At 36.4% G+C, this 24975-nt stretch overlaps 1 protein-coding gene across 1 annotated transcript in view; it reads left to right on the forward strand.

Moving 5' to 3' along the window:
* The window catches only part of NPFFR2 (neuropeptide FF receptor 2), a 102801-nt gene that overhangs the window by 68356 nt on the left and 9470 nt on the right, over nucleotides 1–24975 (forward strand). The window contains exon 3 of the mRNA XM_037828966.1: nucleotides 24014–24348. Within this exon, the coding sequence (XP_037684894.1) occupies nucleotides 24014–24348 (335 nt within the window). The remainder of the gene's footprint in view (nucleotides 1–24013; nucleotides 24349–24975) is intronic.

Raw genomic sequence — 24975 nt, forward strand, 5'->3', positions numbered from 1 at the left:
TTCAAATTGTGTCAATACTGTGGATGGTTTAGCATTGCTTTTTATAATTTTCTACCTTTGAAAAGCTAACTGAAATAAATAAATAAATATTATATAGTGAGGCCTTCATAAAATGAAAGGTGCCAAATAAATATTGGTAATTTTAAGAAAGATGATTTCTAGGTTTTTTATGTGCATATGTTTTGATTTGAGAATAGGCTGTGACATTTGCCTGAGTTCTTTGGAACCTAAAGCTGAACACTGTAATGATCCCATTGTTTTTCTCTTGGATCCATGGGGCACATGGGCTTTTACATTCGATGAGGGCAATGACACTACATATGCTGTTCATTATGTACAGTCAGCATCAATAAAGTGTTTTGTAAATGGAAGAGGCTTTATCAAATTGTTGTGTTAATATACAGTTTTGAGGACCATCTATGGTCGAATTAATATTCAACTTTGAGAATGATATATTGCTGAATTAATATATAGTTTGGGAGGAAATCTAATTTAAATTCTCCTTGAGAATCTACATTTATATATTGTATAAAGAGCATTACATCAATATCAACTAAGTCTTTTTTCTTTAGAAATATATAATTTTAATGAAGTTTACCAATCTCTTGGAATTTTGTTATCAATGTAGCATGCCATTTATACATATTAGACATTTGTGCCTACTGATTTCCATATTCATCTATGCCATAAATATGTTATCTAATGCACACTGATTTCTTTGCCATAAATAGATCAAATTCTTATAAGATTTAAGCTGCTGTGTAGAAAATTTAGAACAAAATTAATACTGATGATAGTAATAGTAAATACTATTTTTTATCTACTACTATAGATTAGTGATTGCTCTGTGTCAGTTACCAAGTAATTAAAATTTTCCCAAAATAGAATCAATAATTTGCAGAATGACAATTTTTCATAGAATTTTTGTAAAGAGATATATTTCATATATCTCTTCCTTCTTAAATAGGGCAAACATGAACTTTAAATTTTAATAATTCAGTGTTAACACTTGAAATCATCAAGTACTATTTTTGTTATATAATATATATCTTTAGCAGCTGTATGGAGTAGGCGGTCCCTACATGAAATTTTCCTAGCCTTCTGTGCTTTTGTAAGTATGTCAGTGTTTTACAGTTTTCTTCTCTCTATTTTCTCAGGCCCTCATATGGCCCTTCTCGCTGCTGCAGGTGATTCTATCATCAGCCTCCCTCCTCCTGCATCTAATTTATTGCAGACCAATTCAAAATGTAGCCAAGCTAGTTAGTATAATGAGTCAAATAAATTGGTCTCTGAGTGTTCTAGTTTGCTAATGCTGCTGGAATGCAAAATACCAGAGATGGACTGGCTTTAATAAAAGGGAATTGGTTACACAGTTACAGTCTTAAGGCCATAAAGTATCCAAGGTAACACATCAGCAATGGCATACCTTCACTGGAGGATGCTCAATGGTGTCCAGAAAACCTCTGTTAGCTGCGCAGGCATGTGGCTAGCGTCTGCTCCAAAATTCTGGTTTCAAAATGGCTTTCTCCCAGGACATTCCTCTCTAGGCTGCAGTTCTTCACAAATGTCACTCTCAGTTGCCCTTGGGATATTTGTCCTCTTTCAGCTTCTCTGGAGCAAGAGTCTGCTTTCAACGGCCATCTTCAAACTGTCTCTCATCTGCAGCTCCTGTGCTTTCTTCAAAGTGTCCCTCTTAGCTGTAGCAGCTTACTCATTCTGTCTAATCTTGAATAGTGCTCCAGTAATTTAATTCAGACCCACCCTGAATGGACGGGCCAACACCTCCATGGAAATTATCCAATCAGAGTCATCACCCACAGTTGGGTGGGATGCATCTCCATGGAAACACTCAAAGAATTACAATCTAATTAACACTGAAAGGTCTGCCCACACAAGATTACATCAAAGATTATGGCATTTGGTGGAACATAATACATTCAAACTGGCACATTTCACCCCCTGAACCCTAAAATGACATTATCTTTCCATATACAAAATGCATTCATCCCACAACAATATCACAGATACTTAAATCATTTCAGTAACAACAGTTAAGTACAAGATCCCATCAAAATCAATTATAGGCGTGGTGAGTCCTAAGGCATAATTCTCCTTTAGCTGTGGATCTGTGAACTTAGAACAAGTTATGTGCTTCCAATACAAAGGAGGAACATTCATAGGATAAACATTCCCATTGCCATAAGGAGAAACAGTAAGGAAAACAGGGTTCACAGGACCAAAACAGTTCCTAAAACCCGCAGGACAAATTCCATTAGATTTCAAAGTCTGAGAGTCATTAACAGAACGAGGTTGCATCCTTGGGGCTTGAGAGAGTGGGAGTCTAACCCTTCCTAAGGGCCTTTGTAGCAGCCCTTTTCTCTCCAAACGCTGGGGTGAGTTCTCCAACATCTCCACACACTGGAGAGACCACCTTCTCGGCCCTAACCTCCTCAAACATCGGGGCAACACCCGGATTCCCTTCCATCTCCGGGGCACACGCTCAACTCCTTCAGAATAGTGGGGTGGCAGCCAGGCTCTCCCCATTCCCCTGGGAATGTGCTCCACCCTCTTTGGGTCCTGGGGTGGCAAAACTCTTCCATAGCATCGAGGCAGAAGGCCCACCCTTGACCTCCAGGGCAGACTCACCCTTGCCATGCGTGTGGGCCACTCCACTCTCCCAGCCTGAGACCTCTTAACTCCAGATCTCAACCTCCATGGCTCTGTCTTTGAAGAAATTTTTCCTTCAATTTGTTCCTTGTCTGTCTCCTCCTGTCCTAAGCGGCAGCGACTCTGTCTGTAAAGAGCTCACAAAATTCTGTTGGCTTTGCCTGAAGCACACAGTGGTCAAAGCCATCAGACAATAGGACTTTCCACAAATCCTTTCTGGATAACTCCATCTCCAATCTTGGCTTGTACTGAAATGGCAGCTGGGTTCCCTGTTTGGTTAAATCCTCATGTTGGGCTATAGCTTCTGGGGATCCACCCCCTGGAAGCCTGGAATTTTCCAAACCATCAGTTTCTGGTTTCTTTGACTCCAAGAGTTCAGTTCTAAGTTTATCTCTGTCCTGTCGCATTTTACTATAAGCTGCGAGTAGAAGCCAGGCTACTTCTTCTATATTTTGCTTAGAGATCTCATTAGCTAAATATTCCAGGTTGTCGCTTTCAAATTCTGCCTTCCATCCAACACCAGGACTCAATTTTGCCAAATTCTCTGCCACTTTGAAACAAGGATCGCCTTTCTTCTAGTTCGCAAAAACACATTCATCATTGCTTTTCAAGGCCTCGTCAGAAGTATCTTTAGAGTCCATATTTCCACAAATAGTCTCTTCAAAGCAGTTTAGGCCTTTTCTATCAAGCTCCTCACAGTTCTTCCAGAATCTTCCCCTTATCCATTTAAAAAGCTCTTCCAACATGTTTGGTATTTGCAAACTCAGCAGCAAAAGCACCCCACTTCTCTGGTACCAAAATCTGTTGTAGTTTGCTAATGCTGCCAGAACACAAAACACCAGAGATGGATTGGTTTTCATAAAAGGGGGTTTATTTGGTTACACAGTTACAGTCTTAAGGCCATAAAGTATCCCAGGTAACACATCAGCAATTGGGCACCTTCATTGGAGGGTGGCCAATGGTGTCCAGAAAACCTCTGTTAGCTGGGAAGGCACGTGGCTGGCATCTGCTCCAAAGTTCTTGTTCCAAAATGGCTTTCTCCCAGGATGTTGCTCTCTAGGCTGCAGTTTTTCACAAATGTCACTCTCAGTTGCACTTGGGATATTTGTCCTCTTTCAGCTTCTCCAGAGCAAGAGTCTGCTTTCAACGGCCATCTTCAAAATGTCTCTCATCTGCAGCTCCTGTGCTTTCTTCAAAGTGTCCCTCTTAGCTGTAGCAGCTTGCTCCTTCTGTCTAATCTTGTATAGTGTTCCAGTAATTTAATTCAGACCCACCCTGAATGGGTGGGCCAACACCTCCATGGAAATTATCCAATCAGAGTCGTCACCCACAGTTGGGTGGGGTGCATCTCCATGGAATCACTGAAAGAATTACAGTCTAATTAACACTGAAAGGTCTGCCCGTACAAGATTACATCAAAGATAATGGCATTTGGGGGGACATAATACATTCAAACTGGCACACTGAGTAATGGCTTAAAACATAGACTTTATCATAAAGGCTTCACAGCAGCCTTTTTTCGCTGTTGGGAGCTTTTCCTCTTTTCCTATGTGCTTCTGGATTCCTGACTTGAAATTGTCCTCTGACATTTAACTTTTAAACAGAACTTTCATGTCTGGAAGAAAATCCATAAATATAAACCATATCCAGAAAGGGTGATAAAGCTTAGATCTGAAAAATACCACAGAATCCCTGGGATTTATCTAATGGAGTTTTAGCTTTAGAGATCTGTGCAAAATATAGAATTCCCAGGTGGGCAATGTGTTTTCAAATTCACCACTTTTAGCCTTTTGATGTCACTTAATGAACTACAATATATCCTTAAGATTAGGCTCCAATAACTTACTTTCTTTGAAAGTCGTTTTTGACCATTTTGGATAGAGCTTCCAATTTCTTTCTGCACCTTGATTTATCTCCTTTTTAGACCAAGAAACTGTGTCAGTGTCAACAAGAAAGGAATCACTTAAAAATGACTGTGGGAAAAAATCCCCAAGGAGAAGTGCCAGAGCACAGCTGAAAAACATGAGTACACTGGGCTTTTACTGCAAGCCCGAGACCATAAGTTAGTGTTATCCAGGATCGACACCTATTATGATTTTAGATTATAAATTTCCTGATGACAAACACAGTAACTCATCTATGAATCCTTGTGCTAAGTGCAGTGCTAGGATATAGGAGGTGCTCAATGGATGTGTAGTGAATTGATGAGTATTCCTTTTAACATCTATGGAAATCACATGATGTTTTGCTAATTCTATAGAATTAATTTTAAAATAATATATAAGCCATTGTATTAAATGCTGAAGGGCTTACAAAGATGAATTAGATATGGCCTTTCTGTCAAGTATCTAAATGCATAGAAAAAGAGATAAGAAAGTAAATAATAACTGTAGTACTCTATTAGTTGGGCTAGGCTAGGCTATGCTCTGATAATTATAAACCCTCACATATCAGTGCTTTAATATGCAAAAAAATAAAAATTAAAATCATCCAAGTCTGATATGGATCTGGCAACATTTCTGGTTGACTCTCCTCAAACCATGGCTCAGGGCTCTGGGTTTCTCTCAGCCAACTGAGAGTCCTTGCCTCTAAAAATGAATAAAAGAGAGTGAGAGAGATGGGAGGTCTCACACACACACGCACAGAGAAAGAGAGAGAGAGAGAGAAAGAGAGAGAGACTTCAAGGGCCTGGCTTAGAAAAGATGTGCCTGTTCTTTTCACATGCATTTGGGCAAAACTCATCATATAACTGTCTAGATACGAGAGGCTCAGAAATGCATTATTCCTTTCTGTCTAAGAGGAAAACAAAAACAGTTCAGTCAGCATATGATAGTGGCTCTATCAAAGGTGACAAATATAGTAAGTATTAAAGCAATATGCACTGGACAACAGTTTACTTGTACAGTTCTTCAAATTCTATTTTATCACTATATTCCTTTTTTTTTTTTTTTTAACCCTGTGCATCATTAAATTGCAAGTATGACAAACTGTCTTTAGGTAAGGAAGCATATCATAACAAGCACATGTATCCTAGCGCTGCTGACCTCTTATTCCATTCACATCCTAATAAATTGCTGTTTGTAAATATTGTATAAATGTTTGTTGACATCAGCACAATGCATCTGTTGAAAACTGATTTAGCTGGGAGCTATAGGATGGAGTTTATCTTTGTATTACTTCAACTTTTAGGAAACACCAATAGGACCACTCCTTTTTTGGAAACTCGACATTTATTTACTTGACTACAGTTTATTGAAATAACTCTTTATAGTACTATTCCTAGAGTACAGAAACGGGCATGTGTGTATGTGTGTGTGTGTGTGTGTGTGTGTGTGTGTGTGGCATACACACAGAAAAACACAAGCAGGCACATGTCCAAACACATAAATACATATTAGCAATCTTAACACAGACCTAATGTCTGAATTTGTATTTTCAAAAATATTGAAATAGTTTGATACCTGCTTAGTTCTCAATTTCTTAATGCTCACAACTGTTTCCTTTTCACAAATGCTTACAACATGATGTATGGTGAAATCCTTGGCTGAAAATGTGAAATGTTTTCATTCATTTCTGAAAAATGACTATGTAGTTTAAATATTCTTGTGCTCAGTTTCCACTCAAATTATCCAGGATTCAAACTCAAAACCCTCAAAGCATGTGTAGCTGGGAGTGGAATAAAGTGGGCTGGGAATACCTAGGACCAGTTAGGCTCCAGGTTAGGAATGACTTTGAACTAGTTTCTCCCCATGGTGCTTTCATTTTGCTTCTTTCAATATGGTCTTTCTAGAGATGTGGGTATCATGGAGTCCTGGAAATCAGTGATTCCCTTATATGGTTGCTGGTGTAAAGAGAGCCCAGGCTTCAATTAGAGATGTGAATGAAGAGGATCTGGTTAGGACTAAGGCAAATCAGACCAAAAGGTAAAGGACAATACTGGCTGTGTTTTAAAACTTTGACTTGTGTGTGAGACCAAGAGAAGAGAGGTTTATTTAGTGCAGGATCTATATTTTCTGCACTACACTAAATAATTTAATTTGCATGGTCAGTTTATTCAAACACCATAATTGCATGGAACTTTGAATAGGAAGTGAGATCTGGTAGGTTTGTACAGGTTACTGTGAAATCTCAATACATCCCAAAGTAATTTCGGCAGAGAATAAAAATATATTTGCAGGGCCTCCCTGAGGAACTGGGGAAAATGCAAAAGTGTTGGACTTCCCCACCTGTGCTATTGCTGATATTCTCGCAAACTTTGAGGGTTAACAATTTAGTAGGATGAGCCCTCAATCTTGGGGCTTGCCTTTATGAAGCTTGTTACTACAAAGGAGAGTCTAAGCTTACTTATAATTGTGCCTAAGAGTCTCCCCCAGAGAACTGCTTTGTTGCTTAGATGTGGCCTCTCTCTCTCTCTAAGCCCATGCAGCAGGTGAACTTACTGCCCTCCCCCCTACATGGGACATGACTCCCAGGGGTGAAAGTCTCCCAGGCAACATGGGACATGACTCCCAGGGATGAGCCTAGACACAAGCATCATGGGATTGAGAAAATCTTCTTGACCAAATGGGGGAAGAGAAATGAAACAAAATAAAGTTTCAGTGGCTGAGAGATTTCAAATGGAGTCAAGAGGTCACTCTGGAGGGCATTCTTATGTGCTACGTTATAGTTTTTAGTGTATTGGAATAGCTAGAAGGAAATACCTGAAACTGTTGAACTGCAACCCAATAGATTTGATTTTTGAAGATGTTTGCATAACTATGTAACTTACATGGTGTGACTGTGTAATTGTGAAAACCTTGTGGCTCACACTTCCTTTATCCAGTGTATGGACTGATGAGTAGAAAAATGAGGACAAAAACTAAATGAAAAATAGGGTGGGATGGGGGTTGGTGGGATGTTTTATGTGTTCTTTTTTACTTTTATTTTTATTTTGTTTGGAATAAGGAAAATGTTCAAAAATTGATTCTGGTGATGAATGCACAACTAAAAAAAGATGCAGAAGTTAAGATTCTTTCAACTTTTTTCCTACATTTGAAAATTTTCATAATAAAACAGTGGAAAAAGAAAAAAAAAACAGAAATGTGCTATTTTTATCAAAGGGGTTTTCAAAATTAAAGGAGATTAATATGAAATGTATACATTCATAGGGCATTGTTAGGTGCCATGGTTAATTGGGAAACATGTTATCTTTCTGTGACCCAAATATTATAACTATAACATAAGCATTGTAATTAACTATATTAAAATGGCAAATTTTCTGTCAGATTTTACAAACAATAATGGCAATAGAAGTGGTATTATGTTTAATATTTTCAAGGGATGTATAATTGATATATGTTAAAAACTTCCATTTGACTTTCAATATTATAAATTTTGATAATAAATGAAGTTATTCAAAAAGTTAACAAAAAGCAGCCAAATTTCTACAGGGTGCAATGAAGTACATGCATTTAAGTAATGCTAAATAATAACCTGAAGGAAATTTAGTTAAAACTCAGATGTGAGATAATGCCACTTTCATTTGGAAAGCATTTTTAAATAAAGAAGTAATACAAAGATATGTATGATTAAAATCATAAAACAAATATATTTTTAAATAATATAAAATATATGTGAATATTTATCTGATTTCAGTAGAGTATTTTAGAAAAAAATAAAGGAAATAGCATGATAGCTTTTACTCTTTAAAAATGTGAATTTTTTAAACTAAAAACAGTATAAAAATTAAATGACAAATTTCAAGCTAGAAATAAAATATGAAACACTTGTGATGAAGGGTAAAATCCCAAAAAAGAAAATATCTCTCATAAACCATTAACAACAACAAAATGACCATTCCAATGAAAAAGGACAAAAGGAATGAACAATTTACTTAAAGTTGCAATTCCAAAAATCTGAGCTAAAGTTCAATCCCATTAATGTTTAAAGAAATGCACATTTCAAGAAAAATATATATTTTTTTAAAATAGTAAATTGTCAAAGATTAAAAAATGGGTAGTAGGAATTTAGGCAGAAGGAACAAGCACTTTTAGGCACTGCTGGAATAAAATGAATTGAGACTGATAATTATCAATCCTTGTCAGGAACATAAAACTGATCATGCTCTTTGATTCATTAATTATTATTCTTGGGCTGTTCTAGATAATACTCACAAATGTAAGCACAGATAGAAAATCAAAATATTGCTTGTAATACCCCCAAAATTCCTAAATATCCAATGTCAGGGGAAAGGTTTTATAAATTGTAGTATATCATGTAATGACCAATAGTCACCAATGAAAAATCATTCTTGGAAAAGAGTATTTCTTGATATGAACAAATGATCACACTATCATTTGAGTGACAAAATGAGAATACAGTCTTTAAAACACACACACACACAATTCTAATTCTGAACATTTTAAGTAGCATCAATTTACCTGCCAGACTATTCCAAGATGTGCATGCCTTTGGGGTCGATCCTTCTAATAACAATGTAACAGATGTTATAATGGATCTATTCTAGTTTTAGTTTCAGCTACATCCCTAAACAAGACACCTGGTGGGACTACTATGCAGGTTTTGTAAAAGAGGGGTAGCAAAGATGATTTATCTTTTACCTTGAAGGAGTAAAAAGGCCCAGAGTTAGAAATGAAAACAGATTTTGGGGAAGTGGTTTGTTGGCATGTTAGTTTCCGATGGTGCTATGACAAACATCACACAATGGATTGTACTAATGGGAATTTATTGGCTGGTGATCTCAGAGGCTTAGAAGGCTTGCTTCCTTCTCAGTTAGTAGTGTTCTTGCTTGTTGGCAATCCTTGGTCTTTGGCTTTCCTATTACACAGCGGTGTCCTTTTGCTTCTCTTCCATGTTCCATTGACTTCCTGCTTCTGTGTCCTCCCTGGGGTTTCTCTCTCTGAATTTCTTCTGCTTACAAAGGACTCTGGTAATTTGGGTTAATGCCCAACCTCATTCATTTGGGCTACACCTTAACTAAAACTAACATCTTCCAAATCTTCTGTTTACATTGGGATCATATGCACAGAAATGGGAATAAAATTGAAAACATACTTTTCAGGGGGTACATAAATCAATCTACCATGGTTGCTATGTAGTGAGTCCCACTCACTTCCAGGTGGAGAACTGGTGTTGCTTCAAGGAGACCATTCAGAAAGCTTAATATGTGTGCCTAATATTTGGGAGAATATAATGGGTTGGGTTTATTTCACATCTGAGACACCCAAAATTATAGGAACTGGCTGGCTGGCTTCTCTGATATATGAAGTGGAGAGTTGGTGGCATGGGCCCATATACTCTGCTGGAGTCTTTCTAGACAAAGGATGCATTAGTGTTAACTGGGGGCCAGGGGTGGTGACACACGTGAATGAGGGTTAACTTTGCTGTTCTATGGCTGGGTAAACTGGAGGCTGGGGAAAGAACCAGCAGCAGCCAGACAGAAGAGATGGAGGGATCTACAGTATCTTCAAGAATTCTTTGGAGCTATATGATGATTTCTTGCTTCTGTGTCATCCTTTGTAGCTGCTCTTGTCTCTGTCCCTTACTAACCAAACATTAGAACACCGGTCCTTTTCTTTGATATTTGAAAAAATATCTTCCATAAAGCCATGTTTAAGAGGCTTCTGCTGGCAATTTATGGTTATAGACAGTGCTTACAGTGCCTACTTTTTTGTACAGTACGGAAGTTAATTTGAAATTAAATATTAGATATACCAGACTTTAGAATTTCCTTGGCCATCCAAGTTCTCATGGGACTTCATTCTTGTCAGTTGTCAACTCTCAACTTGCTGATCCTGATCCTCTAGCTATGATGCTCAACTGCACATTGTCAGGAAGACCCTGCTTAAATATTTCCCAGCTCTTCCAATTATTAACTGTGAAACCTGGGTAAGATTATTTAACTTCTTCTTGTCTTACTTTCCTTATATATTAAATTTGAATAATAATAAAACTCATGGGATTACTGGGAAGATTAAATGGGTTCACACATATGAAGCAATTAACATAGTGCTCAGTACAGAATAGATATTTAATAAAGCACTCAACTTTCTCTTTGTTTCTTCTACTCGTATTAATTATGCCCTAGAAGGTAATGTAAGGTAGTATAGGGATAGTTTCCTTGTATACGAAGAGAACTCCTCAAATTATTTTCCTAAATGAAAACAGTCTCACTCCAGTGGAATATATACCTCCTTGAAAATAATATTATTTTATCTTCAAGATATTTATATAAAATTATAAAGAAAAAAGACTGTTAGGAAATAGACTATAATATTAGATGTGTGTGTTCCTAGGTAGAAGTCTATGATATATTTTTATTTAAATTTTATATTATTCCTTATCGATGGAACTTGTATTACTTTCTCTTAAAATCTTTTCATTGATATATGTTGATCTAAAGCAAAAATGAGTTGTCTATTAGGCTCCCATAAATCAGCGATCTTCCCCGTTATCAAGTTTTACTAATAATTTAAGAATATAGGCAATCAAGGGGCCCAATCAAAGAAGGGAGATGTCTGGGACATTGAGATTATCTCATTAGGATCCTTCTTCCTAAATTGGATTATTACATTCTGTCCAGTAGCAATAGATGAGATCTCTAAGTAAGGTTTTGTGAGTGTTCAGTCTATGAAATATCTATATTTTATATCCCAGCTTACATGACAGTTTTTCAGGGATAGATTCACATCTCATGAATTAATAGATTCTATATTTATTTACTGTAAGCAATATTTAATCAGGGATGTTCTATTAAGAACCTCACATAGACAAGGCTATTCCTGCTTAGTTTATTTACCTTGAGGCTTAATTACTCTGTTGACAAAACTAGTATGAGTCACTAAGTCTTCTTTTCTTTCTCTGGGAGAATTTTCCTGGTGTTTTAGTGAGAAATGGATCACAAATGAACTGCTTAAAACTTTCCACCTAATTCAGTCTCCAACCTTAGTTAATACCTCCTTGCCACACATTTCTCAGATGTTTATTATTATTATTTGCCTTACTATAATTTCTGTAATATTGTAAAGAAAGAATAAGGCTTCTAATACTTCGATAAATATCAAGATTTGAACAATCAGATTGGGAGTAGGAATTCCCTCTACAAAGAATGTTCATAGTATCTAAATCTCTCAGAAATCTTTGATATTCTTCTACCAGCTCAGTTACTATTTATCCTTCATTACATACCTTATTTGAATCTTTCAGATGACTTGATGGAGGCATTTAATTTAATGTGCAATATTTCTAAAGTAAAATTCACTTTCTCCTCTGGGCAATCAATTTTAACATGTTTCATATCAATCAGAGGTTTCAAGTCAGCTTCGCCAAACACTTCTTTATCCTGGGCATCATCATTTACATAAGCCTGGTTTTCATTTAACTACCTAATGAAATTGCAAATTCTGTTATACCATATAGCCGTGGCAGAGAGATTAATATAACATTTGACACATTAGTGAAAAGTACAATATGATTCATGGCACTATGTTCTTCTTTTCTCCAGATTATAAATCAATGGGAACCTTATATTCATCCTCCAGGAAAAAGAAATTCAAGGGTTTTCTTCCAACACTGTCCATTAGTCAACACCAGATCTGACTGAGATCTTGCCATGATGTGTTGGCAGGGAAATATGATTGTCTCTTTACCTGGAGTTGAAATCTATTATGCACACTTTTTGCTTTAATCTGTTTTGACCCACACCTTTCACATTGTGGCTTGCCTTCCCAACTCAGCAGGCATATTATTAAATCCCTAGAACCAGCATTAATACAGCCTTGGTAACACTTTTCCTTGATCACACCCAATAGGTATACCTTGCGGGTTTAGGTGCACAAAGAGTCATAAGACTATCTTGCCACTTGGTAATGGAGCCATATCATAGTTGTACTTTGGCTACATGTGGTAAAATTAAAACCCATTCCAAAGTATATTTAGTAATATTCTCTGCAGAATTTAATGGGCAGGCTTCTTCTGTTCAGGTAAGACCCTACCAGATGGCATCTCCATGCCATACATAACAAAAACTGTGAGGAAATATCAACACAATGCAAAAGAAACTACCTGAAGGTAATGGTGAGTATATAGGAGCAGACAGAATCTCATGAGGTGAGCATTCTCTCTCAGAAGTGAAGAGATAAGGAGTTATACAGTTATGCTGTCTCCTTGGCTTTTAGCCTGAGGCTAGGTTCAAATTATATGCAGTGTGTCCAGCAGTAGTATGGGAAAAGGAGAGCACAGGTAGAAATGCTCAGTGTCCTCATCTGGAGAACGAGAATTATGAAGTCAGGAAATTGAAAAAGCTGAAGAGACTGGGGGAATCCCAGAAAAGATGTCCTTTTGGGCTAGAGATGGAATCCCCAAATTCTTGTCTGCTCTAACATCTCTGACTAAATCTTGACTCGTGTGTGAAACAGGCTCAAAGCAGCTCAGCTAAGGACAAAATATTTGAAATGAGACTGGAGCTGCCACCTAAGATGTAAGAGTTTTCATTTCAGATCTAGCCAAGAAAAATACCTGCTAAAACAAAGGAAACAACTTAGAACAAGTGTTAAGAGAATCCATAGTCTTCACAACTAAACATTCATAATATCCATGATGTAATCTAAAATTTACCCAGCATACAATGAACTAATGAAATGGAATATATGCTCAAGAGGGGAAAAAAACAAACAATCAAATCCAAACCTGGAATGAACCAGAATTTGGAACTAACAGGCAAGAATGTAAAAATGGCTACTATAACTATCCTTAATGAATAAAAGGAAACATAAAACTTTCAATGAATGAAAACCTCATGAGAAAAACAAATAAATAAAAACCAAATGAAAATTCTAGAACTTAAAAGTATAATCTCTGAGATAAAAATTCACTGATGGACTTAGCCCAACTGGCATGGTAGAGGAGAAAGTGAGTCAATGCTCAAAATCTTTTCCAGCACTTGTTTTAAGTAACAATTACCCATTGCAAAAGTCATAAGGAGTTTGGTATGTATACATAATAATATTGTGTTTCATTATACATTTGTATACATTGGTAACATTACATACCATGATCAAAATTAATATGTTCAGATAGTCTATATTGATAAATAATTCATTATTCCAAGCCTTGAAATGCATTCTCTCAAGTTACTCATTACAGGATAAGCAAAGCCTATAGCAGAATAGGTGTGGATCCTGGTTAATACTCACTTGTTTCTGGGGCCTCCAGTAAAGGTCCAGTATAATCACATTTTTCAGCTGTGCTTTGGCTCTTATCATTGAGGAATTTTGCCCACAGCCATTTTAAGGGATTTATTTCTTGTTGACATTGGCGTACAATTTATTGTCCCATTAGTCCAACAGTACATGGTCTGAACACCCACATGCCCACTCACTTCATGAAGTAGCTAGCGGGTTCTAGAAATCTGGCTAAAGTATCTGCATTATTATTCAAACTCCTTCCTAAGCCAGCAACTGATTGTTTCTGGTAATTGCCTACTTTACCCACTTCATATCTGTCCCTAATTCCCATAGGAATTTCTTTGCATGAGAGCATATTTGCCTGACTATACAGCAAGGCCATTGGCTATACCCCAAGAGCCTATGACTACCTGAACACTCCACTGCTATTTATTCTCTCGGCAGTGCCCATTCTGCATATTGCCCTTGTCTTCTTCTATCAAGGTTTTCCCATATATAGGGTGTAATGTTGATTATCAAACAGCAAATTAGAGCTTAATCCTGAAAATCTCATCAGTGCACCAGGCAGCCTCCTTTGCCTCAGCTAAGAGAGATTCACGAATCACAGACTGTGCAGCAATGGGGTGGGGGAGATCCTCTCGGGGCTTTATTGACAGCTGTACAGGCAGTGAAGCAACCTGCTTCTGAAGGCAGTGAATTCCCTCTCCTGAACTTGCCTCATTTCCCAAAGTGTGCTCTTCAATATTCCACTTCCACTTTATGAGTGAAGATTTGCTAGGCTGTTTCATTCTTATTTGAAAGTCTCTGACATAACCCAAGAAAAACTTGTATTCTTGGCCTGAGAATTATCTGATGGCTTTCTGTGGTGGGGGCAGTTTTGAACAATACTCGGTGACAAGCTACCAGTTCTCTTTCAAACATTTATTGGGAACATCTGTCTCCAGCATCTTTATTGCTCAAAGCATAAGAGATCTTCACTGAACTACTTCATTTCTGCCAGTGGCTCCACTCTGTGTGTGTTCTGGTCTCAAATATTTCAAATATTATCTGAGCAGTCAAACCATAAAGTAGCACTTCCTGTGCCATCACCCTCTGAAAATCCTTTAACAATTGTTTGTGCTCAGGGCCCTGATAAAATTCTATGATCTTTCTGGTGATTTTGTGAATAGGGACCAACAGGATTCTTAGATGAAATAAAACTTCTGACAAAACCCAAATAGCCCTGCTTATCTCCAAAACTCTTGCTCTTTGGCAGGCTCTGTGAGATAATTTTTAAAATTTGTTTCAGGAATGTCTCTAGTTGCTCCAGCCCATGTAATTTCCAGTACCTACAGAGATTGGGATGGCCCTTGAATGTTAGCTGAGTTTATCAGCCTGACTCTATTTGTCATGCAAGTTACTATAGTCCTTAGCTCTTCTTGAACTTCTTATTCTGAGGATATAATTATCATGATATAATTAATGTAATTTACTAACTTGCTTTTGATTCTTTTTAAGTCCACATCTCATCTCATGAAAGTATGGAAATATGCAGGCAAATTCAAATATCCCTCTGACGATACAGTGAATTTATATTCCTTTCCATTCTGTAAGAATGCAGATTCTGCCTGGCTGTCCTCTGAAATTGCAGTAGAGAGGGCAATAGCCAAGTTTTAATGACATGCCAGTTATTCTTGGCCTGTTGTGCTTCTGGTACAGGCTTTACTATATCAGGCATAGCTGACATAATCAAAGGAACTACCTTATTTAATGCTTGATAATCTGCTGTTAAACATCATGCACTGGCCAGACCAGTCCATTAAAATGGGAATTAATGAGAATCAGTAATCACATATCAACTATTTCCTTATTCAAAGCAGTCATCTCTTGTATACTTCTGCAATTCTGTTTTGCTTACAGCTAATATTACAATGTATTATACAACGTATTACAATTTATTACCTATGAGTAATAAGTAGATAATCCCAGAAGTTCCCATTTAGCATGGTCAATTAATACTCAAGGAAGGGTGGAAGCTTAGACACCATACTTCCAAAAGATAAGGCAACATTCTCTTTTTTTTTTTTTTTTAATTCAGTTTTATTGAAATACATTCACACATCATACAATCATCCATGATATGCAATCCACTGTCCACAGTATGATAACATAGTTATGTGTTCATCACCACAATCTATCTCTGAACATTTTCCTTACATCAGAAAGAACCAGAACAAGAATAAAAAATAAAAGTGAAAAAAAAAAAACACCCAAATCATCCCCCCATCCCACCCCATTCAACATTCTCTTTTAATGGATAACTTCCATCCCAATTATGCATTCAGCAAAAGGCCATGTAATCAATAAAAAGTCTCTCTAATTACTAATCTCAGCTGAACCTTTATCGCCTCCAGTACAGCATCTTCACACCCTCCAGTTTCACATATGCCATAAGTGCTACTGAACGTTGAGTACCTATAGCTAATAATCCTAAGAAGCTTTGCCTACCAGTCCCAGGTTCCTTTGCCCAAATCATTTCAAAAGGTATATGGTATCCCACTGGGGTTGGACAAGCATATCTCAGACTCTTAGTTCATCTTTTCTAGACTCAATAGTTTGTTCTGTGGAAATTAATTCAGTTCACTCTTCAAGTACTTTGCATTTTAGATCATGATTCTCATCATTTGATTTGATGTCCTCCAGACTAAAATACTTAGGGTGAACTTGCAGTGACACTTCAAGATCTGTTTGGGGTCAGAGTAGCTCCCCATGCTCCAAATGGGGATTGCTCTATTAACCTCTGAATAGAAACCCTAATGATTTTTTTCTCTTTTTTCACTCCTTTTTATAAACTATCGAAATAGCTTCATCCAATTATTTCCTTCCCTTCTTTTCATTTCTCTGCTTCATGCTCCCTTTCTTTTGTATGGCATAGATCTTTTACTTTATTTTATAATTTTAGCATCATGCAGGCCCCTGTGCATTAACTGAAAAAACAGGTCCATTTTTGCTTCCTGCATAATTTCTTGGCTTCCTAAAAGCAAAGGTTTATGAAAAGCCCAAGGCAGGGGAGCCCTCCAGATGCATCTTTCATCATTTGTATCATATTAAGTTAGATGTGTCTCTCTGGTCATCCTACAGCCAACATCTGGTCACTTGCACTTACAGCATGCCTACGGCATCAGGAGGAGCATTCCATTTGTAGGGATATTAGTTTACTAGGGTTACTGTAACAGACTAGCACAAACCTGATGCCTTAAAGCAACAGAGTTATCCTCTCTCTCACAGTTCTAGAGGCTAGAAGTTTGGAATCAATGTGTCAGCAGGGCCCATTCTTTCTCTGAAGGCTCTAGGGGAGGATCCTTCCCTGCCTCTTCCTAGCTTTTGGTGGTTTCTGGCAATCCTTGGTGTTCTTTGCTTATAGACTCATCACTCCAATCTTTACCTCCCTTGTTATATGGTATCCTCCCTGTAGGTCTCTCTGTATCCAAATTCCTCTTTCTTATGACACCAGTCATTGGACTAGCGCCCATCTTAATCCAGTATGACCTCATCTTAATTTGATTGCATCTGCAAAGACCTTATTTTGAAATAAGATCACATTCACAGGTCCTGGTTTAGAAATTCAGCATCCCTTTTTAGTGGACCCAACACAGCCCACAACAGTGTGTGAGGGGCTTGGGCAATTACACCTATCAGGGCAGGTATGCTGCACTTCTACTTTAACAAATTGCAGTAGATTAGATGCCATACCACCCAGAAGTATCTGCTCACAGAAATTTGCAGCCAATTGGGGATTGACCATCAATTTACATAGTCCCTACCACTTGGTAGTATCTAAAATTAGTGAGGTACCTTGATCCTTAATTATAAGAATCCATATTATTATAAACAATCTATGCCAGTAGCAATTCATTGGACTTGTGTTGTTATTTGTCTAGAAATTTTCAACCTTCTTCACAGAATACCTTTGAGATATTCACAGTAATAACCTAGCCCCATCCTTCAGCTATTCGTATAGTCTTTTGAGTAATCAATGGTTTTAGTTATGCTACTTTATGAGTCAATACAACATCATTTCAAGTAGCTTTAGAAGCATAAGTAGGCCTTCCATGTCTTTCTAGGAGGAAAAACCTACCTCACAACATGCTCTTAAAGATTCTTAGTTTACCTGGGTCACTAGCTGTAGCCAAGAGATATTTCTCTTTCTTTCTTCTGTTTCCCACTATCAATCTACTCAGGTAGTTGTATCAAATCTAAGACTATTTTCTCCAAATTCCATTTCCTTAAAGCTTTTGCCCCTTCATACCAATGATGGGTAAGCAGTCATTCTGTAATTAGATTCTCAATATATTTTTTCCACTCCCTTCTTCTTCTTGCTAAAAATCACCTTAGCCATTATGAATTGTGGAACTAAAACACATTCCTATTCATATTGCCAATCTGAGATAAATAATCTAACAAAGAGTTATATTGTCAAATCAACCCACACAAATCAAAGGCCTTATCCATGATCAAACTTGACTATTAATTTCAAGGATACAGGCAATCAAGAGGTTTCGACAAACTAGGCAGTTGTCTGGGGCATCAAGAGCAACTCCCAGGTACTTTCTCTCCGCATCTGACATGTAGTATTTGGCCCAAATAATAGACGGGGTTTCCAAGTGAAGCTTGCCTTGTTGCCTGATGCTGCAGGAGGAATATTTAGACTGTGAAACATCTCCACTTTACACCTCAATTTAAATGGCATTTTTTGTGGAGATATTAATGATAAATTCTTAGGTTCCTAATTTATTTTCTCTGAACAACCCTTAACCAAGGGCATCAAAAATCTTGCAACAAAGAAAAGCCCAGGAACAGACGGCCTCACAGGTAAATTCTTACCAAGCATTCTAAGAAGAATTAATAACAATCCTGCTCAAATTCTTCCAAAAAATTTAACAGAACAGAACAGTACCTAACTCATTCTATGAGGCCAACATCACTCTAATACCAAAGACAGATGAAGATACTACAAGAAAAGAAAATTACAGACCAATATCTCTTATGAATATAGATGCAAAAATCTTTGACCAAAAACTTGCAAATTCTATCCAATAGCACATTAAAAGAATTATACACCATGATCAAGTAGGTTTTATGAAAATGTGGTTCAACTTAAGAAAATCAGTTAAATAAATATACCATGTTAACCAAATGAACGGGGGAAAACACCCATGATCATATCACTTGACACAGAAAAGGCATTTGCCAAAATCCAGCATCCTTTCTTGACAAAAGCCCTTTGAAAGGTAGGAATAGAAAGAAATGTCTTCAACATGATAAAAGGCATATATGAAAAACCCACTGCTAACATCATACTGAATGGCAAATACTGAAAACTTTCCCTCTAACATCTGGAACAAGACAAGAATGCCCACTGTCATCACTGCTATTCTACATTGTACTGGAAGTTCTAGCCAGAGCAGTTAGGCAACAAAAATAAATAAAAGATATCCATATTGGAAAGGAATAAGTTAAACATTCCCTGTTTGCAGACATGCTCCTATATGTAGAAAGCTCCCCCCCCCCAAATATGTGACAAAGCTACTAGAGATAATAAACAAATTCAGCAAAGTGGAGGGGTACAAGAATCTACACAGAAAAATTGGTAATGTTTTTATACACTAGTAATGAGCAATCTGATGAAGAAATCAAGGAAAAAAAAACAATTTACAATAGTAACCAAAATAATCAAATGTCTAGGAATAAATTTAACCAAGAATGTAAAGGACTTACACATGTAAAACTACAAAACTTTGCTATTAGCTTTGAAAAGGAATGAAGTTCTAATTCATGTGACAACATGGATAAAATTTGAAGATGTCATGTTGAGTGACATAAACCAGACACAAAAGGATAAATACTGTGTGATCTCAGTGATATGAAACAATTAGAATAAGCAAACTCAAAGAGTAAGAATCTATAATATAGAGTTCTAGGGGCTGGGTGGGAGCCTGTAGGCAATGGTGAATTAATGCATAATTTGTACAGAATTTCTATGTAGGTTAATTTTAAAGTTTTGGAAATGAGTGGTGTTGATGGCAGCACAACATTGTGTGTGTAATTAATAGCACTGAATTGTATCTATGAATGTGGTTGCAAGGTGATAGTAAAAGTCATATATATGTATATATGTTTCTAGAGTAAGAATTAACCAGTAAAACATAGGACTGTAAAAAACAGTGAACCCTATTTTAAACCATGGACTATAATTTAATAGTACATTATAAAAATGTTCTTTCATGAATTATAACAAAATACCGCACTAATGTAAGGTGTTAATAATAGGGTGATACATGGAAAAACATACCCTAATGTAAACTATAGAACAATTATAATATTCTTTCATCAATCATAACAAAGGTACTATGCAAAGTGTGAGCAATAGGGGAGTATATGGGAACACTATATTTTTCACGTGATTTTTTTTATAAATCTACAAATTTTCTAATTAATAAAAAATGAAAGCAGATCCCTATCTCACCCCATATAGAAAGATTAACTTAAAATAGATTAAAGACCTAAATATAAGAACCAGGGCTATAAAAATACTAGAAGAAAATATAGGAAAGCATCTTTAGGACCTTGTGTTAGGCAATGGTTTCTAAGAATTTACACCCCTAGCACAAGCAACAAAAGAAAAAATAGATAAATGGGACATCATCAATATTAAAAACTTCTGCATATCAAAGGATCCTATCATGAAAGTGAGAAACCCATCTACACAATGGGAGAAAATATTTGGAAACTACATATCCTATAAAAGTTTAATATCCAGATATATAAAGAAATCCTATGACTCAACCATAAAAGGGCAAACAATTCAATTAAAAAATGAACAAAAGACTTGAACAGACATTTCTCCAAAGATGATACACAAAAGGCTAAAAGCACATGCTCAGCATAATAAGGTATTAGGGAAATGCAAATCCAAATCACAATGAGATACCATTTCACATCCACTAGAATGGCTACTATTAACAAAACGGAAAATTCCAGGTGTTGGAGAGGATATGGAGAAATAGGAGCACTCATTCATTGCTGGTGGGAATGTAAAATGGTGAAGCCACTGTGGAAGAAAGTTTTGCAGTTCCTCAGAAAGGCAATTATAGAGTTAATAAGTGACCCAGCAATCCCACTCCTAGGTACAAATCCAAAATAATTGAAAGCAGGGACTGAAACAAATATTTACACACCGATGTTCACAGCAGTATTATTCACAATTGCCAAAAGATGGAAGCAACCCAAGTGTAAATCAGATGACAAATGGATAAACAAAATATGGTATACAGATACAATGGAATATTATTCAGCATTAAAATGGAATGAAGTCCTGATTCATGTGACAACATGGATAAACATTGAAGACATCATGTTGAGTGAAATATGCCAGACAAAAGGACAAATACTGTATGATCCCACTGATATGAAATAACTAGAATATGCAAACTAATAGAGTTAGAATCTGGAATACAGATTATCACCAGGTGCTTGGCTGGGGACAGGGAATGGAGAGTTAATGCTTAAATTGTACAGAATATCTGTTGGGGTGGTTATAAAGTTTGGTAATGGATGGTGGTGATAGTAGCACAACATTGTGAATGTAATTAACAGCCCTGCATTATATATGTGAATGTGGTTAAAAGGAGGAAATTCTAGGATGTATATATGTTATTAGAATAAAAATCAAAAGAAAAAACATGAAACTGTACAACACAATGAACCCTGTTGTAAACGATGGGCTATAATTAATAGTATAATTATAAAAATGCTCCCTCATGAATTGTAACAAATATACCACCCTAATGCTAAGTGTTAATAATAGGGTGACATATGGGAACTCTGTATTTATATATTTTATGCACAATATTTCTGTAAACCTACAACTTTTCTAACCAAAATTTTAAAAATTAAAAATCTTTAAAAAAGGACAAATATTGTATGATTTTACAGATATGAAATAATTGGTATAAGCAAATTCATAGGGTCAGGAACTACTATACAGGTTACCAGAGGCTGGGGTGGGTGTGGATAGAAAGTTAATGCATAATTGGTACAGAAATTTTGCCTGATATGATAGAAATATTTTTGTAATAGATGGTGGTAATGGTGATGGTAGCACAATATTGTGAACATAATTAACAGAATTAAATTATATACTTGATTGTGGTTAAAATGGGTAATTTTAGGTTGTGTATATGTTACTAGAATAAAAATTAAAAAAAACAACAATGCAGGACTATACAGGACAAACAGTGAACCCTAAGTCTAATATGGGCTTTAGTTAAAAGTACAACTATGATGATATTCTTCGATAAATTGTAACAAAGCACTACACTAATGCAAAGTGTTAATTATAGGGAAAAGTGTGTGTGTGTGTGTGTGTGTGAGGGGGTTTATATGGGGTCTCTGTATTTTCTGTATAATTTTTCTGTCAATGTACAACTTCTTTAATTAAAAAATGAAAAACAAACAAAAATAAGATTAAGAACATGTCTAAATTGGGGTACATAATTCAATCTACCACACAACAGATCCAGTATGGATATCGATCTGTTTTGGAAACATGGTTGCTTTAAACTAAAGGTATAAGCAAAAAATGATACACAAATATAAATCATTATGTCTTATGACATCTATCCATATGTTTTCCAGTTCTAATTGAACCTGTGGCCAGATGTTTCTTATCAGTAATTTTTACTAGCTACAGTTTTCTTGTGCAGTTCTCATTCATATTTATAGTGTTTCCTTGTCTTAGGCACAACCATCCTTAAATATTTGTGAGAATATTTTTCTTTTGGAGGCTTTGACAGAAAAGCTTTTTATCCAAGCTGGTAAGTATTCTCCGTCAGGCTCTCAGGCACAAAAGACACGCTTAGCCTGACTACACGGCAGATGAGAATATATTAATAAGTTCTATGATTTTTCCTTTTTTTTCTCCTTTCCAAACCACCATCCCATCCCATACTCACCTTGTTATTCATTTTTCATTTTCTTTTTTTCTTTAGTGTTAAGGGTATAAAATTCAGGAAACCAATGAGAAAAATATTAGAAGAAAGGGAAGAAATAAAATGACAAAATAATGGGAGCTATTGAAGAAAAATGATTCCTTTTTATCAGTTTATTATTCCTCTTCAGTAATTTTTATCTTGTTTACTTTTCCCTATACTCAAAATACAAAGGGAAAAAGTCAAGAAACAGAAGTGAATAATACATATTACTCCTAATGCAGTGTTTAGGGGAATAAACATGCCTCCCTAAAATGATGCAATTGTATACTTGGTGAAAGTTCAAGATACCACTAAATGCCTCAAACATCTGAAAATTGGGTCTGATTAGCTACCAGTGCAGACCCATTTGGATTTAGATTTATCCCCACCCCACCTACTGAAATGCTATGCAACTGCTGCTGCTGCTGCTGCAAAAAAAAAGTGAATATGGAGGTTTTGCATAAGTTCACTATTAAATTATTTTTCAGTTATGAGTACGTATAACCTTTTGTCAGTCCAATTAAAAAGGGGTGCAGAAAAGAGTACACTTAGCAGTCCTGAGACTGCTTGCTACACTGGTCCTTGGCTGGAGTCTAGGAATTTAAATGGTAAATATTTCCCTATTCTGATATAAAACTGTCCCTAAATAATTGTGACTCACTATGCTGAGACTGTTTGTAAAAACAATGTGGTTTGTGCTGAACAACCACTTTTTTCCTGGGAGTCTGTAATTTTGATATGCGCTAGGCAGAGGATGACCAAGTAAGAAGCTGCCAATAAAAACCTTGGGCACTGAGTCTTGAATGAGCTTCCCTGGTATTGAACACTTCACTCATGTCACAACTGATTGCTGGAGCAATTAAGAACATCCTGTGTGACTCTTCTGGGAGAGGGCTCTCAGAAGCTTGTACCTGGTTTTCTCCAGACATTATCTCTGCACCTTTTCAATTTGCTGATTTTGCTTTATCCTTTTCTGTTATAAATCTCAGCTTTGAATACAGTTATATCCTGAGGTCTTTAAGTCCTTTCAGTAAATCATTGAGTCTGGGAGTAACAAATACTGTGATAGTTTAAAAGTGTCCCTCTTAAACTCAGGTACAGAAACTTGGGTTTCTAATTATGCCTTTTCTTTTCTGCCCCTCTTTTGTTAAGGTCCCTCATGAGTGAGAAATGGGACTCCAACTCTTCAGAAAACTGGTCTCACTTCTGGACCATCAATGACACAAAGCATGATCTGCACTCAGATATTAATATCACCTATGTGGACTACTATCTTCATCAGCCTCAAGTGACAGCAATCTTCATTATTTCTTACTTTCTGATTTTCTTCCTGTGCATGGTGGGAAATGCAGCAGTTTGTTTTATTGTCATAAGGAACAAAGAAATGCACACAGTCACCAATCTCTTCATCTTGAACCTGGCAATAAGTGATTTATTTGTTGGCATATTCTGTATGCCCGTTACACTACTGGACAGTATTATAGCAGGTATCTTGACTTGTTTGCAGTGTACAGATGATAAAAGAAAATGTCTGTCCCACCTTACCACAAGCTATAATGTGGTCATTATCATTCATTTATTCAACAAATATTTAATGGAGTCCAAAGCACTCCTGCAAGTACCTCTCCTTATGGGATCCACGTTCTAGTGGAGAGACAGACAATAAGTAAATAAACAAATATATAATTAGTCAGAGTCATAGGAATTATGGAAAAAAATTAAACAAGGTGACAGAGATGGAGAATAGAAGCATTTCTTTTTATGGCATGTTCACTTAAGACCATCAGAAATTGAAATCTAGTATTTCGTCTTACCCCAGCCTTTGAATTTGCTTAGTACAGTTCAGTCAAGATATAATATGTTATAAATTTTATTAAACATAATGTGTACTATCATGTTCAAGGAACTGGTAAGCCTGGTCTCAGTTGATGCATGTCTTTGATGTAATAAAAATACCAATTTAGGACCTCCTGTGGTTAGCTATGGAGTTTTTCCAACAGTTTTTGAGGGAGGATGGAGCAGCTGTTCCAATGATATCTCAAAAAGTGGTAGTTTCATCAGTAGCAATTTACGTGTGCAAAATAAGCAACTTCACATCATTAGCAGCATATTGA

Source organism: Choloepus didactylus, chromosome 3, assembly GCF_015220235.1.
Source record: "Choloepus didactylus isolate mChoDid1 chromosome 3, mChoDid1.pri, whole genome shotgun sequence".
NCBI classification, from domain to species: domain Eukaryota; kingdom Metazoa; phylum Chordata; class Mammalia; order Pilosa; family Megalonychidae; genus Choloepus; species Choloepus didactylus.